Here is a 19,303-nt window from a genome sequence, read left to right on the forward strand (position 1 = left end):
GATTACAATTTTGGTAATGTAAAACCAACGCGATTGGGGGACTATTGTTCGTAGCGATGCCCTACATCGTTGTTCGACACTTTCTGTGCATACAAAGATATCGCACATTTATTCATCCATGTACACGATGTTACATAGGTAACGGGAATTTCGTTAATTCAGGATCCTTGATATGGTACAACCTGCTTTCGTTTCGTCTAATAATTATTACACCGATGTACACGTGTTTCTATCCGCTTCTATCCTTATCGCTTATTCAATGCATTGCAAAAAGAAAAGAAAAAATATACGAGTATTACATATCTTAATACTTAAACAGGAATAATCGATCGATAATTAATTTATCCGAGAAAACTTCTCCGTGCATCAGGAGAAGAGGAAAAAAAAGATGGAACGAAAAATATTGGCACTGGTTGGATTAATATTATTTCTCAAGTGTACGGATGGCGAAAACGGTGAAAACAGGGATAATAACGAGCATTTGTTCTCTCATCATCGGCAGAAAAGATTGCTTTGGATAACTAACGATGGTCGAATTGCTTTACCACCAGGCACGATAATGACGATAACTCCAACATTGGCATTACCATTTGTCAGATATCCTCCCTATGGTTTTCTTAGCAACATGACTATCAGTCTTCCTTTTACTAGTAAGTAAATATCACTCGATCTCTTTTTACCGATCTTATTTCCTTTCATGCCTGATATATTAATCTCTTTATCTCTTTTATTGCAGTCGATTTCGACAAACTTGGTTTAACCGACAATGAAAATCCTTATGGCGTTTTACCATCGGCGTTTGACACTACTGCGAGAGAGCAAGGATCGAATGCCGCGGAATTTATCGCGATGTTCGTAAAACGTGGAATCGGTAAAAGAGAGGCGATTCGAGATCTACCAAAAAATATATTTTATGGAGGTGAAAGAGCACTTTTGTATGGTACCGCCGAGGATATGCTCGGAAATTTTGGTTTAAATGGGAAAGCTTGTTTATTAAGGGCTATATGCGAAGTACAAGGACATCCTTTGAATAATTTCGGTTTGATCGGAGAGATGCTCAAACTATTTTTCACGTAAGTACTTTTCATATATATAAATAATGCAAGATATAAATGCATGTTATAAATACCTATATAAGTAAATAATAATAAAAATAATTTGTTTTTTTAATACGTATAATACACTATAAATAGTTAGAAATTTCTCGCGTTAAAAATTGTTTATTAATTTTATCGATATTGATAGAATATAATTGAAAAAAAAATTGATACGCGACATTTTTCTCCATTTCTCGAGATATCGTAACATTGGCAAAATTTTTAAGATTTTATGATTAAAAAAATACAATTTAAGAGAAGATAGCGTAAACAAAAGAAATTTTTTAGAATTCGATATATTTTTATATGTTTTATACTTTTTATATTTTTTACTCGTGTTTTGTTTTGCCGTGTTCTAAAATAACTAAATTTGATCATATTCTTAAATTTAATAGCAAAATTTCATATATTTTTTTTTATGTACTTATCATTGTTTTATATTTATTTATTTATACGCATTCGAAATTATTTAAGAATATAAAAAATGTACATAGAGAATATAAATGTATATATTCGACGCATAAAAATTTAAAAATTTAAAATATAAAATGCATATAAAATAAAATAAAAATATATACAAAATATATATGTATATATATATAAACGTAAAATAAATTTTATAAATTTTTAGAAAGCAAATCGAAAATTTAAATATCCGTAGTGCTATCATGCATTTGAATATCCGACACTTCAATTTGTTGTTAGTATATTACAGCATGCGCAAAAAGATAATCGTAATATCAGAGATAAAGAAAATATATGTGACAACGATAGAACGAATGCCAGTAATTTTAATTATATATTTCTTAATATCTTTTTTCCGTAGATGATAAAAAACGTAATATTGAAAATTAATTGATAAATAATTTTCTATTAAAAATTTTTGCATATTTATATTCGTATTTCAAAGATAAAATTTTCAACAATTTTCTTGTATATTTTTGTAATTTTATGAAAAATTCATTTCGATTAATTATTTATTAATGGTTATCATAAAGAGTATTCGAATTTTAAATTTTAATGTAAATTGAATTGTAAATTTTTATCGAGTAAGAATCAATTTATTCTTATGAGCAATAATATAAATTATTTGTAAATATAAATATAATTAATAAATTATTAATAATAAAAATTATATCAGAATATAGAAAAACAAGTAACATTTGAGATCTTACGATAATGTGAAATTAATGAAAAATGTGTATGTGTGTATATTAGTCGTATCGATTCTTGCGCGATGAATTAATTATTGGTAAATAATTGATTAAAGAATTTTATAGGAGAAATTTCTTTAAAGAATTGTCAGATTCAAATGCGAATTTAAAAATGTAAAAATGTTTGAAAATGTAAAAAATTATTGATTAATTTTCAATGTTGTATTTCTAACAAGATATCAGATATATAATCGAATATAATGGTATATTTTTTTGTTTTTCTTACGTTTTTTATTTATGACATCACGTACTTACTAATGCATTCTGCTATATTAATAACAAATCTTCGGATATCGAAATGCGAAAAATAATGATAGATCGATATATATATATATATTATATTCTGAGATCAATCGAAAAAATTTATTGATATTTGCTTGTCTAATTTAAAAATAAATTTTATCGATAATTTATGAGATTAACGCGATTGAAATTCTATAATATAAAATATATTTAAAAATATCTAACAAATAAATATTTTAAGTAAAATTGTATATTATGTAAATGTTCAAAAATGAAAAATTTGCAAAAATATTTTAAAAAGTTATTAAATTTATAAAAGTCATGAAAAGAGAATATTTTTTCTTTTTTAATAAGATATATATATAAAATATATGTAAAATATATTACGATATATCAAAATAATAATGAAATATGTACATAATAAAAAGCATGTGTATCCGCATATTCATGAATTAAAAATGGATTCAAGTTCGGTTTCATTTATTATACGTGTACATCTGTATTTAAATATGTATGAAATATCTATGCATAAGTATTTATTCTTTTTATTCCGTTTTCTTTTTATATTTATCATTTTATTATTTTTAAAAATAAAATTATTCCAAGTTCTTTCGTAATAAATTTTTATTACAGTGCTAGTAAATCACCATTTTCAAATCTTTTGAAAGAATATGTTGAGGCTGAAAATAGAGGCAAGTTTCATGGAGAGTGTTGGCCTTATTTTAAAGATTGTCCAAAATCATTATTTCGTTCGTCAGAAAATAAATATATGTATGTAAAAACATATAAATATTTTATATTTATAAAATATAAATAATATATTTATATAATATATAAATGCAACGAATTATATATTATATTATATATTATATATCATATTATACTTCAATATAATAACAAATTTATTTTAGAAATTATTAGATATTATATATTGTTTTCCAGAAAAGATGCCTTTCACGAAGATATTGTAACTACCGAAACAGATGAGATAGAGCAAAAAAATCGATATTTTCCTTCCACTTTGTCAATGGACCGAATACGGAAAGAAAATCAATTTTCTGAAAATATTAAACACACGATACGATTAATGTAAATAAATCGTTTGAAGCCAGACAATATACTATACTACTACTTACTATGTGTATATATATCTTAGAATGAATACAAACTATCTTAAAATGATACAAACAAACAAAGGGCAATTAAAATCATTAAGAATCATAAAAAAATTATATATAAAGATAAGTTAAGAATCAAAAGTTTTTAAACTTGATTTATATACTCTAAAATAAAAAAGTTTTTTTCTATATATATATAAATATATGGAATTACTTCTACATTATACTATTATTTTTAAGATTTTATATTTTTTCGATTCAAATCGAAGAAAAATTTTTGTAATAATGTTATGCGCATGTTCTATTTTTCGTCAAACACATAAATAATATATACATTTTATATGTATACATTTTTCCTTGATAAAAAAAGATCTTTTAAAATCAATTGACCATCATTACCGCTTGTAATTATGAAAATTTGAAAGTTAGAAAGAAAATAAGTTTTCTCGACTTAATAAAAAATAAAATAATTATATTTTACGCTTTATTGGCCTCCATTGAATGTTTCTAATCATGTGGCCAACATCATGTGTATACACGTGCACTATTTTTTTACGCCATATTATATTTAGTAATTTATGTATTTATGTCGTTTTATATTATAATAAAAATAAAAATATAATGTTGTCAACTATTAAAAATTATATAAATCGATGGAATTTATATTCCAATCTTTTTTTATTCTAGCAATATATGTTAAAATGAATGTTTATTTATTTATAATTTATTTCTTATAATTTATCGTAATAAATTTGATTTTCAATATTATTTTTAATTTAAAGAATATGCATATTAAATATATAATCGATTGTATTTTTTAGAAATTTATATCTAAAACATGATTAAATCAACCTCATGATATATTCATGTGATATATTCATATTATATCATATACATATATATATCAATTACATATATATATATATACATATATATATATATATGTATGTATAATAAAAGGAGAATTTTTTATTATTTCTGATTACAATCGTTTATACTTTTTAAAAGTACTAAAGATTTTAATAAGCACACAAGATTAAAAAAAAACTATAATATAATAAAAGTTTAAATAGTATGAATATTTTTGCATTAAATAGAAATGAATTAAAATCAAGAAAGAAATCAAATAATAAATCAAATAAGAAAAATAAAAAATTGGAAATAAATAGAATAGATAAAAATTAAAAAATAAAAATTGAATCGAAATTATCGTATTTCTCTAATTAAATTTTAATATTGATAAGATGTATATTACAGATAAATTGTATTTCCAATACCGAAAACTTGGTAACTTAATACATTTCATACATAGTAAAATGTAAATTTTAATAATATTATTGATTTCGTGTCCTTTTATCGCCATCTTTAATAAATTCTTACTGTGGAATTTCACCGTGTTTTATTACCTCAAATCAATTTGGTATGTACATAGTTAATTATCAATTGTCAAGAGTTTTAAAACTTGCCAAAAGTGTCATAGAATGATAATGTCTTTCCATATTATTCTTCTTTAACATACTTCTATTTATATTTATAGCATTTAAAATATGTAAGTATTTTTGTTTGTCCTTGTAACTTAACCTTTAAATTTAAAATTTTTTTCATTTTGATATTTTTGTTATTGTGTTATTTTCCTAAAGCGACATGGCTTGTGAAGCTTGTAACGTAAAATTCAACTTCTTTACACGGAAGGTAAGATCATTCTGTTATTTTGCTTTTTAATTTACAAATATGGATTAAAAATGAATACTTTGTACATTTCATGAAACATTTTCAGAAACAATGTATGGATTGTTTGAGATATTTTTGTTCTGGATGTGTGATCAAAAGATTAGACAAGATATTAAGTTGTGAGAGTTGCAATATGTTGTCGAGAAGGCCTTTAATACGAAGTCTAATCATACAAATGCGTTCTAAAGATATACAACGATATCTATTGGCAAAAAAAATACCTATTAAAGGATGCATTGGTATGTATATTGAAACAAAAAATAATTTCAAATTTCAATATTATTGATCAATATTCTTCTTATATAAAAATATTTAATATTTATAATTTTTCATGATAAATTTTAATTAACATTTTCTGTTTTTCTATTGATTTTAATTACAGAAAAAGAAGACTTAATAAAATTGTTAATGGCATTTGCTAATAATTCTAGTGATTATTGGAATACAGAAGATGCAGAAAACATTAGAAGTAGAAATATGTAAGTTTTTATTTTGTTGCATATAATAAAGATTCAAAAAATTTTGTATTGATTATCAAAATTTATATATATATATATATATTATACTATAACTAATTATAAAAATTAATTATAAACATTAATATCTTAGATTTCTGTTCTAAGAAACCATATGTTTCTCTGCTGCGTTATATTTTTTTACAAAAAAATTATTTAAAATTATAGATATTTTTATCGTGATTAAAAATTTAAAAAATATTGATATTTATTTAATTTTAATTTCAGTGGTAATTCTCCTTCTAATCAATCAACAACTAGAAGCTATGAACATAGTACACAACTTTTTAATAATGATGAAATCAATGCTGCAAGAATTGATGATAATGAAATATCAGAGGGAATTTCTCCTATTAATTCTTATTTGGATAGAAGAACAGAATCTATAAGTACAGAAGAGAAGATTTCAAAAATTTCTAATATTCAACATTCTGATATAATTGTAGAAAGTTCCATGGTATGTAATTATAGTTATATTATTTTATAATATTAATTTTCTATGATATTTGTATATAATAATATTTTTTTCTTTTTATTTTTCTCTTTTGTGTTATAAAGAATCCTATTAAATTATCCGATATAAATACATTATCTGAATTGGAATGTTTAAGTGTGAAACAATTAAAGAACTTGTTAAGTATAAATCGAGTTGATTATAAAGGTTGCGTAGAAAGATATGAATTATTGAATAAAGCTTCCAGATTATGGGAAGAATACAAACAATCGAGGACGAGTAAGTTATAATTTCTTTTTATTAAATATTTAACTTTTTAAGTATAAAAAATTTTAATTTGTGTATTTTATTATCAATAGAAATGGAAATTTTGGACGAAAATCTTTGCAAAATTTGTTGGAATGAACCACTTGAATGTGTAATTTTAGAATGTGGTCATATGGCTTGTTGTCTAAATTGTGGTAAACAAATGTCAGAATGTCCGATATGTAAACAATATGTAGTGCGTGTAGTGCGATTTTTTAAAGCTTAAGAAAAACACAACAATATATGATATTATGGAATTATATGTTCAATACAGAAAATAAGAAAAAGGACGAATATCATATTGTTCTGATATTTCAGATTTAGCAAAATAATATATATATAATTTTTTGGCGTATTTTATCAATATCGTAGATTATAGTAATTAAAATGAGATACAATCTTTTATATTAATGTAAGAATAATTTTATTTAAGAATATAAATGAAAATAAAAGGATGCTAATTATTCGAATATTTATTTTTTTAGGTATTTCTATTGTAATCTCTTTATTTGAGATAATATTAAATATTAAATATTAAAATATGTGTCCTTTTATTCTCATTTTAAATTGATTGAAAATAAGTTGATTGAAATCACTGATCTTAACGTTGTGACCTCTTTTTGTAAATTCAAATTTACTGAATCACTAAGTTGAATTAAGCACATTATCCATTATACATAATGTAACAATATGTATATAAGTAAAACATTTAAAATCATATAAAATTAAAAACTTTTAATTATTTAAAATTATATACTATTTTATTTTATCAAAATATTCTTTATCACTTTGTAAAAAAATTTATTCAATATATATGAGCAAAAATTTATTAATTATGTATATATATAATAATAATACAATAAAAATTTTTTATTGATATGTATTACAATTTTATATTATTTATTAATATTTATTAATAATATATGTTTTATTAGAAAAAATTTAAGTCAACGAAAGTATGAACTTATGATAAATTGATTTTATTTTATTTTTTATCTTATATAATTAATCAATATAAAGAAAATATTCATTTCAAATTCTAATGAAATTTGTATAAGTATTTTTTTTTTTTTAATATAAAGACGGAAAACAACGGAAAAAAAAAATAAGTATAATAACGGAAATAATTAGATCGTAAAAAAATCTTCAAAATAAAATTTTTTTTTATAAATCATTATAATTTCTTTTTCTTTTATTTCTATCTATAATATATCACAAATTATAAAGTTTAGCTTTATTTTGATTATGTTTTATTTATATTTAATTACTAGTTACATTGAATATACTGTATATAAATATTTCAATATAGTCGAAGTAATACATAGAGAGAAAAGGAATGCTTGATATAAGTGATACAAATATTTTTTAATATTAAAAAGTTTCATAAAATTATATAAAAATTATATAATACTTTTCCTATAATGAACAATTGATTTAATATTAATAAAAGTCATTATTTAATCTTTTAATAATATAATAAACAATGAATCAGGCAAAAATTGAAAAACTAGTTTCTAAAATAAGATATAATATTAGATCAGATCCACGTAAATTAAAAAATATAGATGGTCCAGAGGGAAGATTACGAAAAATTAAAAAAACATTAACTGCTGTAATTAAATATGAGAGGATTGAGTTGAATTATGCGAGAGCAGATGAAACAAGAGGTTATGTCGAACAGGTAAATATGATAAATTTTTTAAAATTCTTCTAATTAATCATATTTTATAATTCTTCTTTATTGCAGTTAATATCAGAAGCATTACGTCATGGCCCTCATCACAAAGAAACTATGGAACTTGCAAATTTTTGGATAATTGAAAAACAATTTATTCATAAACTTTTTAAAGTACTTGTACCAAGATACGAAAATTATACAACTTCATTTACAAAACTTCATAATGCACCATGTATATATCCTGGATATGCATTTAAGAGAGCTATTTTAGAATTAAAAGGTATATTTTGTACAAATTTTTATTTGTTTATACTTATGAAAAATTTTAATTTATTTTAATTTATTAATATAATTTTTTTAAGGAAATATATATCCCGCTATAGAACAATGTAATCCAAATCAGCATAATTTACTTCATAATATATTACTTGATGCAGCTAGAAAAGAACATAGATTAGAAAAATATAAAGAAATAAGTACTAATATGAATTTATAAGTGTATGTATTTTTTATTATCAAATAACATAAAAAATATATTAATATATAAATATATTACATAAATAATATTAATATAGATTATTAAATATAATTAATTTGATTTGTTATTATTATTTTCTTAAATTTGTTTAATTAAACTATTCATTATTTTGATTATTTGATTGTTTGAAAAGATGCAATGGATAATATTTGTGAAATTCATTAACATGCTTTTCCATAGAATGCACTTGTTTCCTGAAATTAAAACAATATATTTATAATGAAAAAAATTTATCTTGAGCATTCACTCATAAAATATAAAATATTTTAAAATTATTATAAATTATATTATATTTTAAAATATTTAATTAAAAAATTTGCAAATGTACCATATATGATTTGGCATTGTATGATATACATCTGTAAATAATTCTTTCCAACATGGTTTAAGTTCTTTTTCTGCTTCAGCAAAAGCAAGTAAAATGGAATTTTTTATACACTTGTTTAATTCTCTATCTCGCTCTTTATTCCACAAACCAATTGATTCCAAATAATTACGATATCGTAGTATTGGTGTATAATAATTCCAATGATCTATTTCGTCAGTAGATCGATATACAGTACTATCATCAGAAGTACTGTGATGACCAATTCTAAAAGACAAAAAAAAATGATAAAAAATATTTTAAAAAATTAATGTGTACAAAAAAATTTTTTCATACCGATAAGTCATAGCTTCAATCAAATAAGGTTTTCCATTTTTAATGCAGAGTTCACGAGCAGTTTTTGTTGCATAATACATAGCAAGAACATCATTACCATCCACACGAATCGTTGATATTCCATATGCCGGTCCTCTTGCTGCAATTCCATCTCCTTTAAATTGTTCTTGAGTAGGAGTTGAGATTGCATAACCATTATTGCGACTAAAAATAGATTATTTTAAATTATTAAAAAATATTTTTTTAAAAATAAATTTTATATATTTTCATACCATATAAAAATTATTGGACACTCTAAAATTGCAGCAAAATTAAAAGCTGCATGAGCATCTCCTTCACTAGCAGCTCCTTCACCAAAGTAACATATTGTACAAGCATTTTTTTGAGATCGTTTGAATGCATATGCTGTACCTACAGCTAAGAGTGAACAGACTCGGATATTAAAATTATCAGAATTATATGCTGATAATATAATAATTTCAATCAGATATTTTTATGTTTTTATGTTTTTAAAGAAATTATATAATTTGATAATAATATCTATAATCTATATTACCTTGAGGTAATTGTGTTGTTAAAGGAGATGAAATAGTAACAAAGTTTAATTTTTTTGATCCATAATGAACAGGCATTTGTTTTCCCTTTGAGGTATCTTTATGATTACCATAGCATTGATTCATAAAATCTATAATAGAATATCCTCGCCATAACAAAACACCTATGAAATTTTTTTATATTAAATTATATTCATTTTAAATATATATTATTAATTGATCAAAAATTAATATTTTATACCAGCTTCTCGATATTGCGCATATATAATATCTTCTAATGTAAGAGCAGCTGCAGAACCAATTTGAATTCCTTCTTCTCCTGTATTAGTCATATAAAATGATATACGTCCTTGTCGTTGAGATTCATAAAGTATTTTATCCATTATATTCAGAGTAATCATTTTATGATACATTTTAATCAAAATTTGTTCATCTAGCTTAAGAAGAAATAGAGAAAGAAAATGAGATATTATATAAAATTTATTTATATAAAATCTTAATAAATATTAATTATAGTTCAAACCTTAAGATCCTTTGGTAATTGAAAATGTTTATGTAATGAGTTTAAAATTCTAAATGTTGGTAAAGAATCATAGCATTCTTTGTTGACAAACTTTAATTCATTAGTAAATATAGTTTGAATTCCCAAAAAAGACGGGTCTTTTTCATTCATTGTATCAACAATTTTAATATTTGTAGTTTTATTACTATAAAATTTTTGCACCTAAATACGTGATATAAAAAAAAAATATTTTTGCATTATTTATTACTTTTTTATCTTTTATAAATACCTACCTGATGCAATAAATATCTGTTACCATTTTTTAAATATATACGTTTAAAAAAAATTTTTTCAATCATTGTTTTAAAAATAATTTTAATCAATAATATCCAAATCTTTATTACAATAATTATTTTAAAATTTACGTATCATTTCGCGTAACATGTATTCAAATAAATAGTCACTATACAAGTTGTTTAAATACTTATTTACAAATGCGCATTATAATTGAAGAAGGAAGAAAGGTCATAAGAGTAAGAAAAAACGAGAAAAAGAAAAGGAGAAAAAATATAAAATTTGTGTTCGTCGTAAAAGTGCATATATTCAATGATAAGATGTATTAAGGAATATTATATTTTTTTTTACATATGTATTATTATATATATTAATAAAAGTGTTAAATTTTCGTAAATAATTGAAAGAAAAATAATTAAATATTTTATTCGATAAAAAACAATTCAATATTTAGTATAAACATAACCTCTTTCTTCTAAATACAAATCTTATATTAATCTTTTTCTATATATTAAATATCTGTCTTGAAGATACTTTTTTTAGAAAAAATAAAATATTTTATTGTAAATAGAAAAAAAAGATGGATTCTTGGGAAAATTCAGATCTATATGAATTATTAGGTATAGAGAAAACAGCTTCTATTCAAGAGGTATAAATATTTTATAAAATTTGTTGAAATTGAAAGTATATATTATATTAAGTGCATATTATTTCAGATCAAGAAAGCATATCGTAAAAAAGCTCTGTATTGTCATCCTGACAAAAATCCAAATAATCCAAAAGCAAATGAATTATTTCATAAATTGTCACAAGCATTAGAAATTCTTAGTGATGTATCTGCTCGGGTAAGTATAATAATAATATAATAATAATAATAAGTATACTATTTTTATATTTCATTAATATATTTCTTGTCTTTCTTATTAATGATATCTCATCTACAAAATAAGGCAGCTTACGATAAAGTTATTAATGCAAAGCATCAAGCAAAATTACGTGCTAAAGAATTTGATTCAAGACGTAAGAAATTGAAAGAAGATTTAGAAACACGAGAAAATGCCTACAAAATAGATTCTGATATTAGAAGAGACAAAAATAAATTACAGGTATTCTTAAGTTTATATGTATCATAATTTGCTTTTTCTGTATAATATTATTACAATCTCATTATTGCAGATTGAAATAGAAAGATTACAAAAGGAAGGATCGAAACAAGTAGAGGAAGAAATAGCATTTATGAAAAAATATTTTGAAGAACGATCAAAGACATTTCATAAGGAATCAGAAATTGATAGTAGTTCTTATAAATTAAAAGTGAAATGGAAATCTCGTAAAAGTCAATCTAATAATAATGAATATGATTATGATACATTGTATCAAATATTTTCGAAGGTTTATATCATTATATCATTATTATGACATTTATTATTGTTTATATTTATTATAGTATTTTGTAATTATTTTTTTTGTCAACAAATAACACAATTATAATATATATTTATTTTATTTTTTAGTATGGAAACATAACTGCTCTTATTATCTCTTCCACTAGAGAAGGCAGAGCATTAATAGAATATAGAGAAAAAAATGAAGCAGTAAGTTATTATTTATTTTGAGATAAAAAATATATCTGTTCATTTTATTTAATTGTTTAATTTGAGAATAAAATTATATTTTTTATTAGGAAATGGCTTTAAATGAACTTGGTTTAACACAAAATCCATTGAAACTTCAAAAATTATGGGATGAACAAAAAAAATCAAATATTTTTAATACAGGCACTGTTTATAATGATATTACACAACATACGGTAAATATAGCAAATAAGCAATTGATAATAATTAGTAGTAATAATAAATAATATTTTTTTTAATAAATAATAACAATACTTTTTAATTTTTTATATTTATTTATTTTATAATTTTTTTATATTTCATTTCATATCAAATCTTATATGACAGGTAAATCAAAACATGTCAGATATTGAATTTGAACATTCTGTATTGAATAATTTAAAAAAAGCTGAAGAAAGGAAAAGATCTCTAAAAAAATTGAATGTAACAGAAAGCATTTGATTAAAGCTTTTGTAAGCATTTAATCCAATATATTAATTATTTTAAATTATTAAGCTGCATTTTTCTATAAATATCGAAAGTGTATTGGTATATACAAATTAAAAGATATTGTACTTTATTCATTATTATATTATATTAATTTGTAAATATGTATCGTCGTATAATTAATAAAAAAAATGTTAATCTTCTCTAATATATTTATGAGAGATTTGTTTCATCAACATATTGAATTTATTATTATCTATAATACTTAGATAATAGTTCATCATTTTTATTTAAAGAAATTAAAAGGTGACATCTTTCCGTTCTTTTTGTCTTTTTTGTTTTTTTAATTCTGTTTCGTCAATAGGAGCTGATTTAACAAATGGAATTTCATTTTCATATTCCATTGGCATAAACTGTGCAAGAACCTTTGGAACTTTGATACCAGTATCAGTTTGATGTACTTCCAAAATCGCACATATAACACGAGTAACCGCACACATTGTTGCATTTAACATATGAACATAATCTGTATTAGCATTCATTTTTTTAGTTTGGCCATATCTAGAATACATACATTAATATATATAAAATTACAATTATATCAATATAATATTTATAAGGATGAGGTTAACATTAATAATATTAGTAACATAATAATAATAACGCAAAATAAAAAAAATAATATACAGATAAATATATAATATATAATAAAATAAATTAATATAAAAGTTTATCATTTATCACCTGACTAATAAACGTCTTGCTTGATAATCTAAACAATTACTGCATGAGACGAGTTCGCGAAAAGCATTTGATCCTGGAAACCATGCTTCTAAATCTAATTTCTTTGAAGCAGCATTGTTTAATGCACCTGATACTATGTTTACTATACGATAAGGAATTTCCAATGATTTATAAAATTCTTCTGCATTTGAAATCATTTCTTCCATCATTTGCCAAGATTTATTATCATATGGTGATGTTAAACAGAATTGCTCCACCTATTATCCATTTATATTTATAATATGCAAATTTGTTATATTTTTTATATAAGTAAAATTAAAGTTGCACTTGCTTTTTCGAATTGATGAACTCTAAAAATGCCTCTCGTATCACGTCCATGAGATCCAACTTCTTGTCTAAAACATGTGGATAATCCTGCATATTTAATTGGTAAAATATTTTCAGGAATCCATTCATTTCTATGAAATGCAGCTATTGGTTGTTCAGAAGTAGCAATCAGATATTTTTCTTCAATTTCTTTATCTTCATTGCGTTCACTACCTTTACCAATTACCTAAAAATAAGGTAAAACTTTAAGCAAAATCATTAATGTTTATATATTTATATTTATATATATAATTATCAATCCTATACTTTATATAATTCTTCGTCAAATTGAGATAATTGTGCTACTTCTTGCATAACATCCTTACGCATAAAGAATGGCGTATAAAGTGGTTTGTAACCATTTATATATAATTTTCTAAGAGCTAATTGAATTAATGCATGTTGCAGAAAAACTGCTGGTCCTATTAAAAAATAACCACGCCCCCCTGAAACAGTAGTACCACGTTCTCCATCTATACCATCAATCATATGTATTAAATCAACATGAGAGTATTTTTTTTTTTGCATACAATCTCCATATGTTCTCTCGACCTAAAAATAAAAAAGATATTTTTATTCATTATTAATATATAAAAATCCATTATATTAAATTATATAATAATTTAATATACTTTATTTTCTTCTTCATCATTACTAATTGGTACAGATTCATGTAAAATATTTCCTATTTCCTTAAGTGCGTGATTTCTTTCAAACTCAATTAAAATTAAGTTTTTATCATTAGTTCGAATAGCATCATCGATAAAACTACGAACAGTCTTAATTTGTGCAACTGTTAGCGATTTCAGGTTATTAGGGATCAAATTTTCCAGATTTTCAAGAATATCTTTTGAGACAGTATCGTCACCGTCTACTGCTTCTTTTTTTTTCATTTTCTCTCCAATTTCTTTACTACATACATTTTTTAATTTATTTAAATTATCAGCTTTATGTCGCAGCTGACGCCAAATTTTATCTTTCTCAATCACTGTGTCGACTAAATTTACATCTTTAAAACGATTTTTTTGGTTTTCTCTTATTTTATCAGGATCGAAACCTTTATCTTTTCGAAATAAATCTAAATCTAACACCATGATAATTAATAATGTCAAAATCCTATTCCTATTAAATTACACGTGGATTCAATCAGATACGTCAATAAAGACACACATGCTCCAACTCAACACCGCTCACTACTCGTATTTCGTGTTCTGACACTGGTAACTGGTGCATTGGTGACGTACATACGCACGCGTATTTAATATTTAAAGCATTCAAAGTAAATATGAGTGCTAATCTTAAGTAAATATTTTAGGGTATATTATATTATATATAAAAATAATACTTAACTTAATACAATACTCTTTGCATTTATCTTTCCTTCTTTTTTCTAAAAAGCTTTCGTTTAATTTATTACTTTTCGTTAAAAAGACAAGGTTTTCTTTCATAGAAGAAAAACAAGTTTACGTCGATACATATAGAATTTTATATTTTTTGAATATTTCTTCAATTTCATAATAAAATACAAAGTAAATAATTGACAATTTTTAATAAGATAATTATGAAATATAAAAAAATTAAATTGTTAAATTATCAATGACAAAAAAGTTATATGTTTTCAATATAATTTTCTAATTTTTCATTTTATTAAGAAAAGAAAAACAATAGAAAAACTTTATAATAACAATAGAAAAAAAAATAGCAGAGGTCAGAATTACACTTGTTTCAAGTTTTTTTTAATCTTTCGTTAAGAGCACGAAAGTATGTATTTTATTAATTTTGCGCATGCGCATCATCATAATTCGTAAAAAGAGTACAAGAACTTAGAATATCACGGTATACATTGATAACGTTCGAATTTTTCGGCCAAGGAAACTTTAATTAATAGGAGGATAATAAGTCGTAAGTTTATTGTAATGAATGGAAAATCAGGTATAGTGTAAGCAGGAAAACTGTGGATTCGTATAGTCAGGTTGGTTGTAACTTTCGCATACAATTTTAATCTTTAATGACATAACCTGATGCGCTTGTCAAATGATTAGTAAATTTAAAATAAATAGTTTTTTTCATAAATCAAAATAATAATTTGCAAACTGTTTATAAAAATATCGATAAAATTGATTGAGTTTAAACATGTTTAAATTATATGACAAATGTACATATATGTTAAATATTTTTAATATTTTTCTTCCTATTTCATTTAATAGCTGTCTATCATAAATAGAATAAGGAATCACAAACTTATTAATGAAATGTGTAACTTGGAATATTTTATATGTATGTTTTTCATTCAAGTATATAATGTTAATTTATGGATATTTTATACATTTGAAATTCTTTTTTCAGATACGGTATAGTAATAGATTTTCCAACAAAACATTGGGGCATATTTATGTTGATATAAGGCATATTTATATATGTAAAAGCCCAATACAACTAAAAGGCGTACAACTCTACGCTATACCGGTGAGTTCCAACACAAAATATTGCTTGGTAGTACGGCGGACACTCAAAGCCAACTAACCATGTCTGTACAAAGTGTTGCTCTGGCATCTCTCACGGCCACCTATACCGACTCGGAGGGCGAAGACGGGGTGGAAGACGACCTTCAGGAGAATTCGAACACTCCCCAGGGGGCCGCCCCGCATAATGCCCAAGTCGGTCAGCCCCAGGCTTTCACCAGTCCCAAATCTGGCACATCAGCCTCAAATAGTCCCGTTGTTGCTCCCAACGTCGGTGGCAAGTCTAGTAACGATTTGTCGAACGCGCCCACCTTAGTAACAGATGTGACATCTAAGGTGCAGAGATTGGTTTCATACTTTGATGATTCAATAGTCTCCGATGACGAGGGAGTGGTACAGACACAGATCGATGGACAGCCTTTTGAAAATGGAAGGCCCTCCTCGATTATGGAATGCTCTCCCTGTTGTCAAGGAGAACAATTAGTTTCAGATAGCGAGGTGGACTCCTATGGCGTCACTATACCACCAGAGCCACCAGGGCAGTGTCCTGTGGAACTGCAGGAAAAAATAACAAAACTTTTTAGGAAAATGGAGAGCAGTGGTTTGGATATGAACAAAGTTATTCAACAAAGGAAGGATTTTAGAAATCCATCCATTTATGAAAAGCTAATTCAATTTTGTAGCATCAATGAATTGGGTACTAATTATCCTCCAGACAGATTTGATCCATTTAAGTGGGGTAAAGACTCGTATTATGAGGAACTTGCCAAAGTTCAAAAAACTGAGATGGATAAACTTGAAAAGGCTAGGAAAGAGAAAACAAAAATTGAAATCGTTTCTGGTACAGCTAAACGACCCAATAATTCTAGTACAACAGACGATGATGCTAAAAAAAGGAAAAGTAAATGGGATCAAGTTGCAACAGGAGCTACTGCCTCGATAAAACCAACTGTTTTGTTGTCTCAACCAACTCTTACTACTTTAACATCGTCTGCAACTGGTACCAAAGCAACGGTAATATCTGCTTTTGGATCTTTACCAAAGAAAAGACTGTAACATACACTGTAAATCATTTGTAAATATTATGTTTTTCGAAAAAGCAACACTTCATTCTTCATTTAATATTACACCATATACAGCGAGTTTTATAGAAAAGTGCAGCAAATTTCATGCATGAATTTGTATACAGATTCACACAGTATGCCTATATTCGTATTTAATTATTGGCTTTATTGAATTTAGTGATTCAACATTTAATTTCATGAGATAAAGCATTTTGAAAGTATATCAATAGTATGAGATTACTATCTTTACCAATAAGGATAACTGAATAAAAAAGAAAAAAAATAATAAAAGCTAAGGAAGAAGGATTCTGGAATTAAATGGCAAGTGGAATAATGTGTTCCACTATTGAGTTCTTTTACCACTTTTTTTCTCTGTAAAATATTTTGAATTTAAGATACATTTTGATATTCATCATCTTTACGTGATATTTTTTCTATGCTAATAATATGTTAATGGATTGAAAGAAAAGTAAAAGTAAAAAAAAAAGAAAGAAAACGAAAACAACGATAACTTTAATATAAAAGGAATTCTTTTTCTTCTTGTGAATATGCATATTTGTAGATATATACACATAAATGCTGGTCAGTGAAACTTTTTTAAGTATTTTTATTTTATGAATCGACGAATAATGTAAAATATGTACATTATAACATGTGCTGCCATCACGAATAATTTGAATCTTTTTCAATTTAGATTAACATTGAAAAAATAATTATTATTTATAATCATAATTGTAAGAAATAAGTTCATTGATACAAAATTAGAATTGATTTAATTTCTTGTAAATCAAAATAAATGATTATTAGTGATACTTTTATACGAAAGATTTGTATGTTTAGAAATCCAATGTCCCATAGCTAAATAAATGTGAAAATCATATACAAGTTGACTGACATAATGGAATAAATAAATCTCTTTTCTGATTATAATTAAAAAAGCAAAATGTTTAAAAGATAAGGAAAAATATATATATATGTATGTATGCATCTATATTTTTTGAAATGCAACAAATTTTTTTTTTGACATAATTGAATTCCTTATATTATTCTATGTAGATAAATATTAAAGTAACATAATTAAAAAATAATTAGTTTGAGAAATGTTTTCAATAAATGTTTTCATTAAAGAAGAAATATGTGCATTTAAAATATAACTATGGTAGTCATTTTATCTATAATAAATGTAAAAAAAAGAAGATTAATAATTCTCACTTTTTAAATAGTATTTTTCTTATTTAGATATTTTTTTAACTTGAATAATATTTTAGATTTTATATTTTTCTTACATAATTATATTTAAAAAATAATGAATTCAAAGAAAAAAATTTTATATGCTTTGCTCGTAATATATATATATATAAATATATATTTTCGTTTTTTATTATAAATAATAATAATAATTAAATTAATGATAAAATTTTATTCTATATATTTTATTTATTTTTAAAATTATCTCTTATTGATAATTCATTCGCATCTGTTCAAGAATTAGTTAATTTCATTTTTAAAATTTTGCCTGAAAAATGTTTTTTTTGCTCGGAAATGAAATTAGAATCATTTTTGGTTATCCATTTTTGCCATCTGATAAATTGATTTATTCTGAGATAATCCTATATTTATGGATTTATTGTTGTATAAATAACAATAAATACGTATTAATCATATAATTAAAAAAAAGACCTTTCCTATTTTGAATTTCTAG

The 19,303-nt window shown here is 23.7% G+C and overlaps 7 protein-coding genes across 12 annotated transcripts in view; 5 read left to right on the top strand and 2 right to left on the bottom strand.

The window, feature by feature from the left end:
* LOC102674664 overlaps window positions 1-3,665 on the top strand; it is a 5,418-nt gene extending 1,753 nt beyond the window's left edge. Inside the window, exons 2-5 of the mRNA XM_006622067.2 lie at window positions 316-650; window positions 737-1,073; window positions 3,188-3,325; window positions 3,497-3,665. Coding sequence (XP_006622130.1) covers window positions 389-650; window positions 737-1,073; window positions 3,188-3,325; window positions 3,497-3,647 — 888 coding nt within the window. The 5' untranslated portion in view covers window positions 316-388 and the 3' untranslated portion in view covers window positions 3,648-3,665. The remainder of the gene's footprint in view (window positions 1-315; window positions 651-736; window positions 1,074-3,187; window positions 3,326-3,496) is intronic.
* A 1,244-nt stretch (window positions 3,666-4,909) lies between these two features.
* On the top strand, window positions 4,910-7,410 carry LOC102674980 (E3 ubiquitin-protein ligase RNF34). Of its 3 annotated transcripts, XM_006622071.2 has the most exons (8): window positions 4,910-5,092; window positions 5,210-5,221; window positions 5,313-5,364; window positions 5,450-5,642; window positions 5,786-5,882; window positions 6,147-6,375; window positions 6,477-6,651; window positions 6,732-7,410. In XM_006622071.2, the coding sequence occupies exons 3-8, from the start codon at window positions 5,317-5,319 to the stop codon at window positions 6,902-6,904; spliced, it is 915 nt and encodes a 304-aa protein (XP_006622134.1). In that variant the 5' UTR covers window positions 4,910-5,092; window positions 5,210-5,221; window positions 5,313-5,316; the 3' UTR covers window positions 6,905-7,410. The 3 variants fall into 3 exon arrangements, with proteins under 3 accessions (XP_006622134.1, XP_031369395.1, XP_006622135.1); XM_031513535.1 differs by having other exon boundaries at window positions 4,934-5,225; XM_006622072.2 differs by lacking the exon at window positions 5,210-5,221 and having other exon boundaries at window positions 4,934-5,092.
* A 565-nt stretch (window positions 7,411-7,975) lies between these two features.
* On the top strand, window positions 7,976-9,055 carry LOC102675520 (39S ribosomal protein L17, mitochondrial). Its single transcript, XM_006622074.2, has 3 exons — window positions 7,976-8,359; window positions 8,426-8,636; window positions 8,719-9,055. The coding sequence occupies exons 1-3, from the start codon at window positions 8,162-8,164 to the stop codon at window positions 8,850-8,852; spliced, it is 543 nt and encodes a 180-aa protein (XP_006622137.1). The 5' UTR covers window positions 7,976-8,161; the 3' UTR covers window positions 8,853-9,055.
* LOC102675381 (2-oxoisovalerate dehydrogenase subunit alpha, mitochondrial) lies at window positions 8,844-10,970 on the bottom strand. The gene is made up of 8 exons (XM_006622073.2): window positions 10,905-10,970; window positions 10,633-10,833; window positions 10,351-10,546; window positions 10,112-10,273; window positions 9,828-9,972; window positions 9,556-9,759; window positions 9,223-9,486; window positions 8,844-9,088 (listed from the first exon to the last, which is right to left on the bottom strand). Exons 1-8 carry the CDS (start codon window positions 10,968-10,970, stop codon window positions 8,992-8,994), a joined length of 1,335 nt encoding a protein of 444 aa, XP_006622136.2. The 3' UTR covers window positions 8,844-8,991.
* Window positions 10,971-11,312: 342 nt separating this feature from the next.
* Window positions 11,313-13,171, top strand: LOC102676113 (dnaJ homolog subfamily C member 17). Its single transcript, XM_006622079.2, has 7 exons — window positions 11,313-11,554; window positions 11,622-11,750; window positions 11,856-12,011; window positions 12,082-12,297; window positions 12,420-12,500; window positions 12,590-12,715; window positions 12,867-13,171. Exons 1-7 carry the CDS (start codon window positions 11,486-11,488, stop codon window positions 12,978-12,980), a joined length of 891 nt encoding a protein of 296 aa, XP_006622142.1. The 5' UTR covers window positions 11,313-11,485; the 3' UTR covers window positions 12,981-13,171.
* Window positions 13,172-13,254: 83 nt separating this feature from the next.
* On the bottom strand, window positions 13,255-15,306 carry LOC102675967 (serine--tRNA ligase, cytoplasmic). The gene is made up of 5 exons (XM_006622078.2): window positions 14,708-15,306; window positions 14,343-14,627; window positions 14,041-14,262; window positions 13,710-13,966; window positions 13,255-13,526 (listed from the first exon to the last, which is right to left on the bottom strand). The coding sequence occupies exons 1-5, from the start codon at window positions 15,167-15,169 to the stop codon at window positions 13,265-13,267; spliced, it is 1,488 nt and encodes a 495-aa protein (XP_006622141.1). The 5' UTR covers window positions 15,170-15,306; the 3' UTR covers window positions 13,255-13,264.
* LOC102675659 (SAP30-binding protein) lies at window positions 15,254-18,417 on the top strand. Of its 4 annotated transcripts, none has more exons than XM_006622077.2 (2): window positions 15,254-15,391; window positions 16,422-18,086. In XM_006622077.2, exon 2 carries the CDS (start codon window positions 16,601-16,603, stop codon window positions 17,591-17,593), a length of 993 nt encoding a protein of 330 aa, XP_006622140.1. In that variant the 5' UTR covers window positions 15,254-15,391; window positions 16,422-16,600; the 3' UTR covers window positions 17,594-18,086. The 4 variants fall into 4 exon arrangements, with proteins under 4 accessions (XP_006622140.1, XP_006622138.1, XP_031369394.1 ...); XM_006622075.2 differs by lacking the exon at window positions 15,254-15,391 and adding an exon at window positions 15,825-16,047 and having other exon boundaries at window positions 16,422-18,417; XM_031513534.1 differs by lacking the exon at window positions 15,254-15,391 and adding an exon at window positions 15,847-15,977 and having other exon boundaries at window positions 16,422-18,417.
* Window positions 18,418-19,303: the final 886 nt, after the last annotated feature.

Source organism: Apis dorsata, unplaced genomic scaffold (assembly GCF_000469605.1).
Source record: "Apis dorsata unplaced genomic scaffold, Apis dorsata 1.3 scaffold_661, whole genome shotgun sequence".
Lineage (NCBI taxonomy): Eukaryota > Metazoa > Arthropoda > Insecta > Hymenoptera > Apidae > Apis > Apis dorsata.

Bases quoted from the DNA above. Each gene is read 5' to 3' on its own strand.
- LOC102674980 (XM_006622071.2), top strand. From the start codon at position 5,317: ATGGCTTGTGAAGCTTGTAACGTAAAATTCAACTTCTTTACACGGAAG. The intron at 5,365-5,449 runs GTAAGATCATTC...AAACATTTTCAG, and splicing joins TCAACTTCTTTACACGGAAG to AAACAATGTATGGATTGTTT. The intron at 6,376-6,476 runs GTATGTAATTAT...TGTGTTATAAAG, and splicing joins TAATTGTAGAAAGTTCCATG to AATCCTATTAAATTATCCGA.
- LOC102675520 (XM_006622074.2), top strand. From the start codon at position 8,162: ATGAATCAGGCAAAAATTGAAAAACTAGTTTCTAAAATAAGATATAAT. The intron at 8,360-8,425 runs GTAAATATGATA...TCTTTATTGCAG, and splicing joins CAAGAGGTTATGTCGAACAG to TTAATATCAGAAGCATTACG. The intron at 8,637-8,718 runs GTATATTTTGTA...AATTTTTTTAAG, and splicing joins AGCTATTTTAGAATTAAAAG to GAAATATATATCCCGCTATA.
- LOC102675381 (XM_006622073.2), bottom strand. From the start codon at position 10,970: ATGATTGAAAAAATTTTTTTTAAACGTATATATTTAAAAAATGGTAAC. The intron at 10,834-10,904 runs GTAGGTATTTAT...TCACGTATTTAG, and splicing joins ACAGATATTTATTGCATCAG to GTGCAAAAATTTTATAGTAA. The intron at 9,973-10,111 runs GTAATATAGATT...GTTCACTCTTAG, and splicing joins AACAACACAATTACCTCAAG to CTGTAGGTACAGCATATGCA.
- LOC102676113 (XM_006622079.2), top strand. From the start codon at position 11,486: ATGGATTCTTGGGAAAATTCAGATCTATATGAATTATTAGGTATAGAG. The intron at 11,555-11,621 runs GTATAAATATTT...ATATTATTTCAG, and splicing joins AAACAGCTTCTATTCAAGAG to ATCAAGAAAGCATATCGTAA. The intron at 11,751-11,855 runs GTAAGTATAATA...CTACAAAATAAG, and splicing joins TTAGTGATGTATCTGCTCGG to GCAGCTTACGATAAAGTTAT.
- LOC102675967 (XM_006622078.2), bottom strand. From the start codon at position 15,169: ATGGTGTTAGATTTAGATTTATTTCGAAAAGATAAAGGTTTCGATCCT. The intron at 13,967-14,040 runs GCAAGTGCAACT...AATGGATAATAG, and splicing joins GAGTTCATCAATTCGAAAAA to GTGGAGCAATTCTGTTTAAC. The intron at 13,527-13,709 runs GTGATAAATGAT...TATGTATTCTAG, and splicing joins GCAAGACGTTTATTAGTCAG to ATATGGCCAAACTAAAAAAA.
- LOC102675659 (XM_006622077.2), top strand. From the start codon at position 16,601: ATGTCTGTACAAAGTGTTGCTCTGGCATCTCTCACGGCCACCTATACC.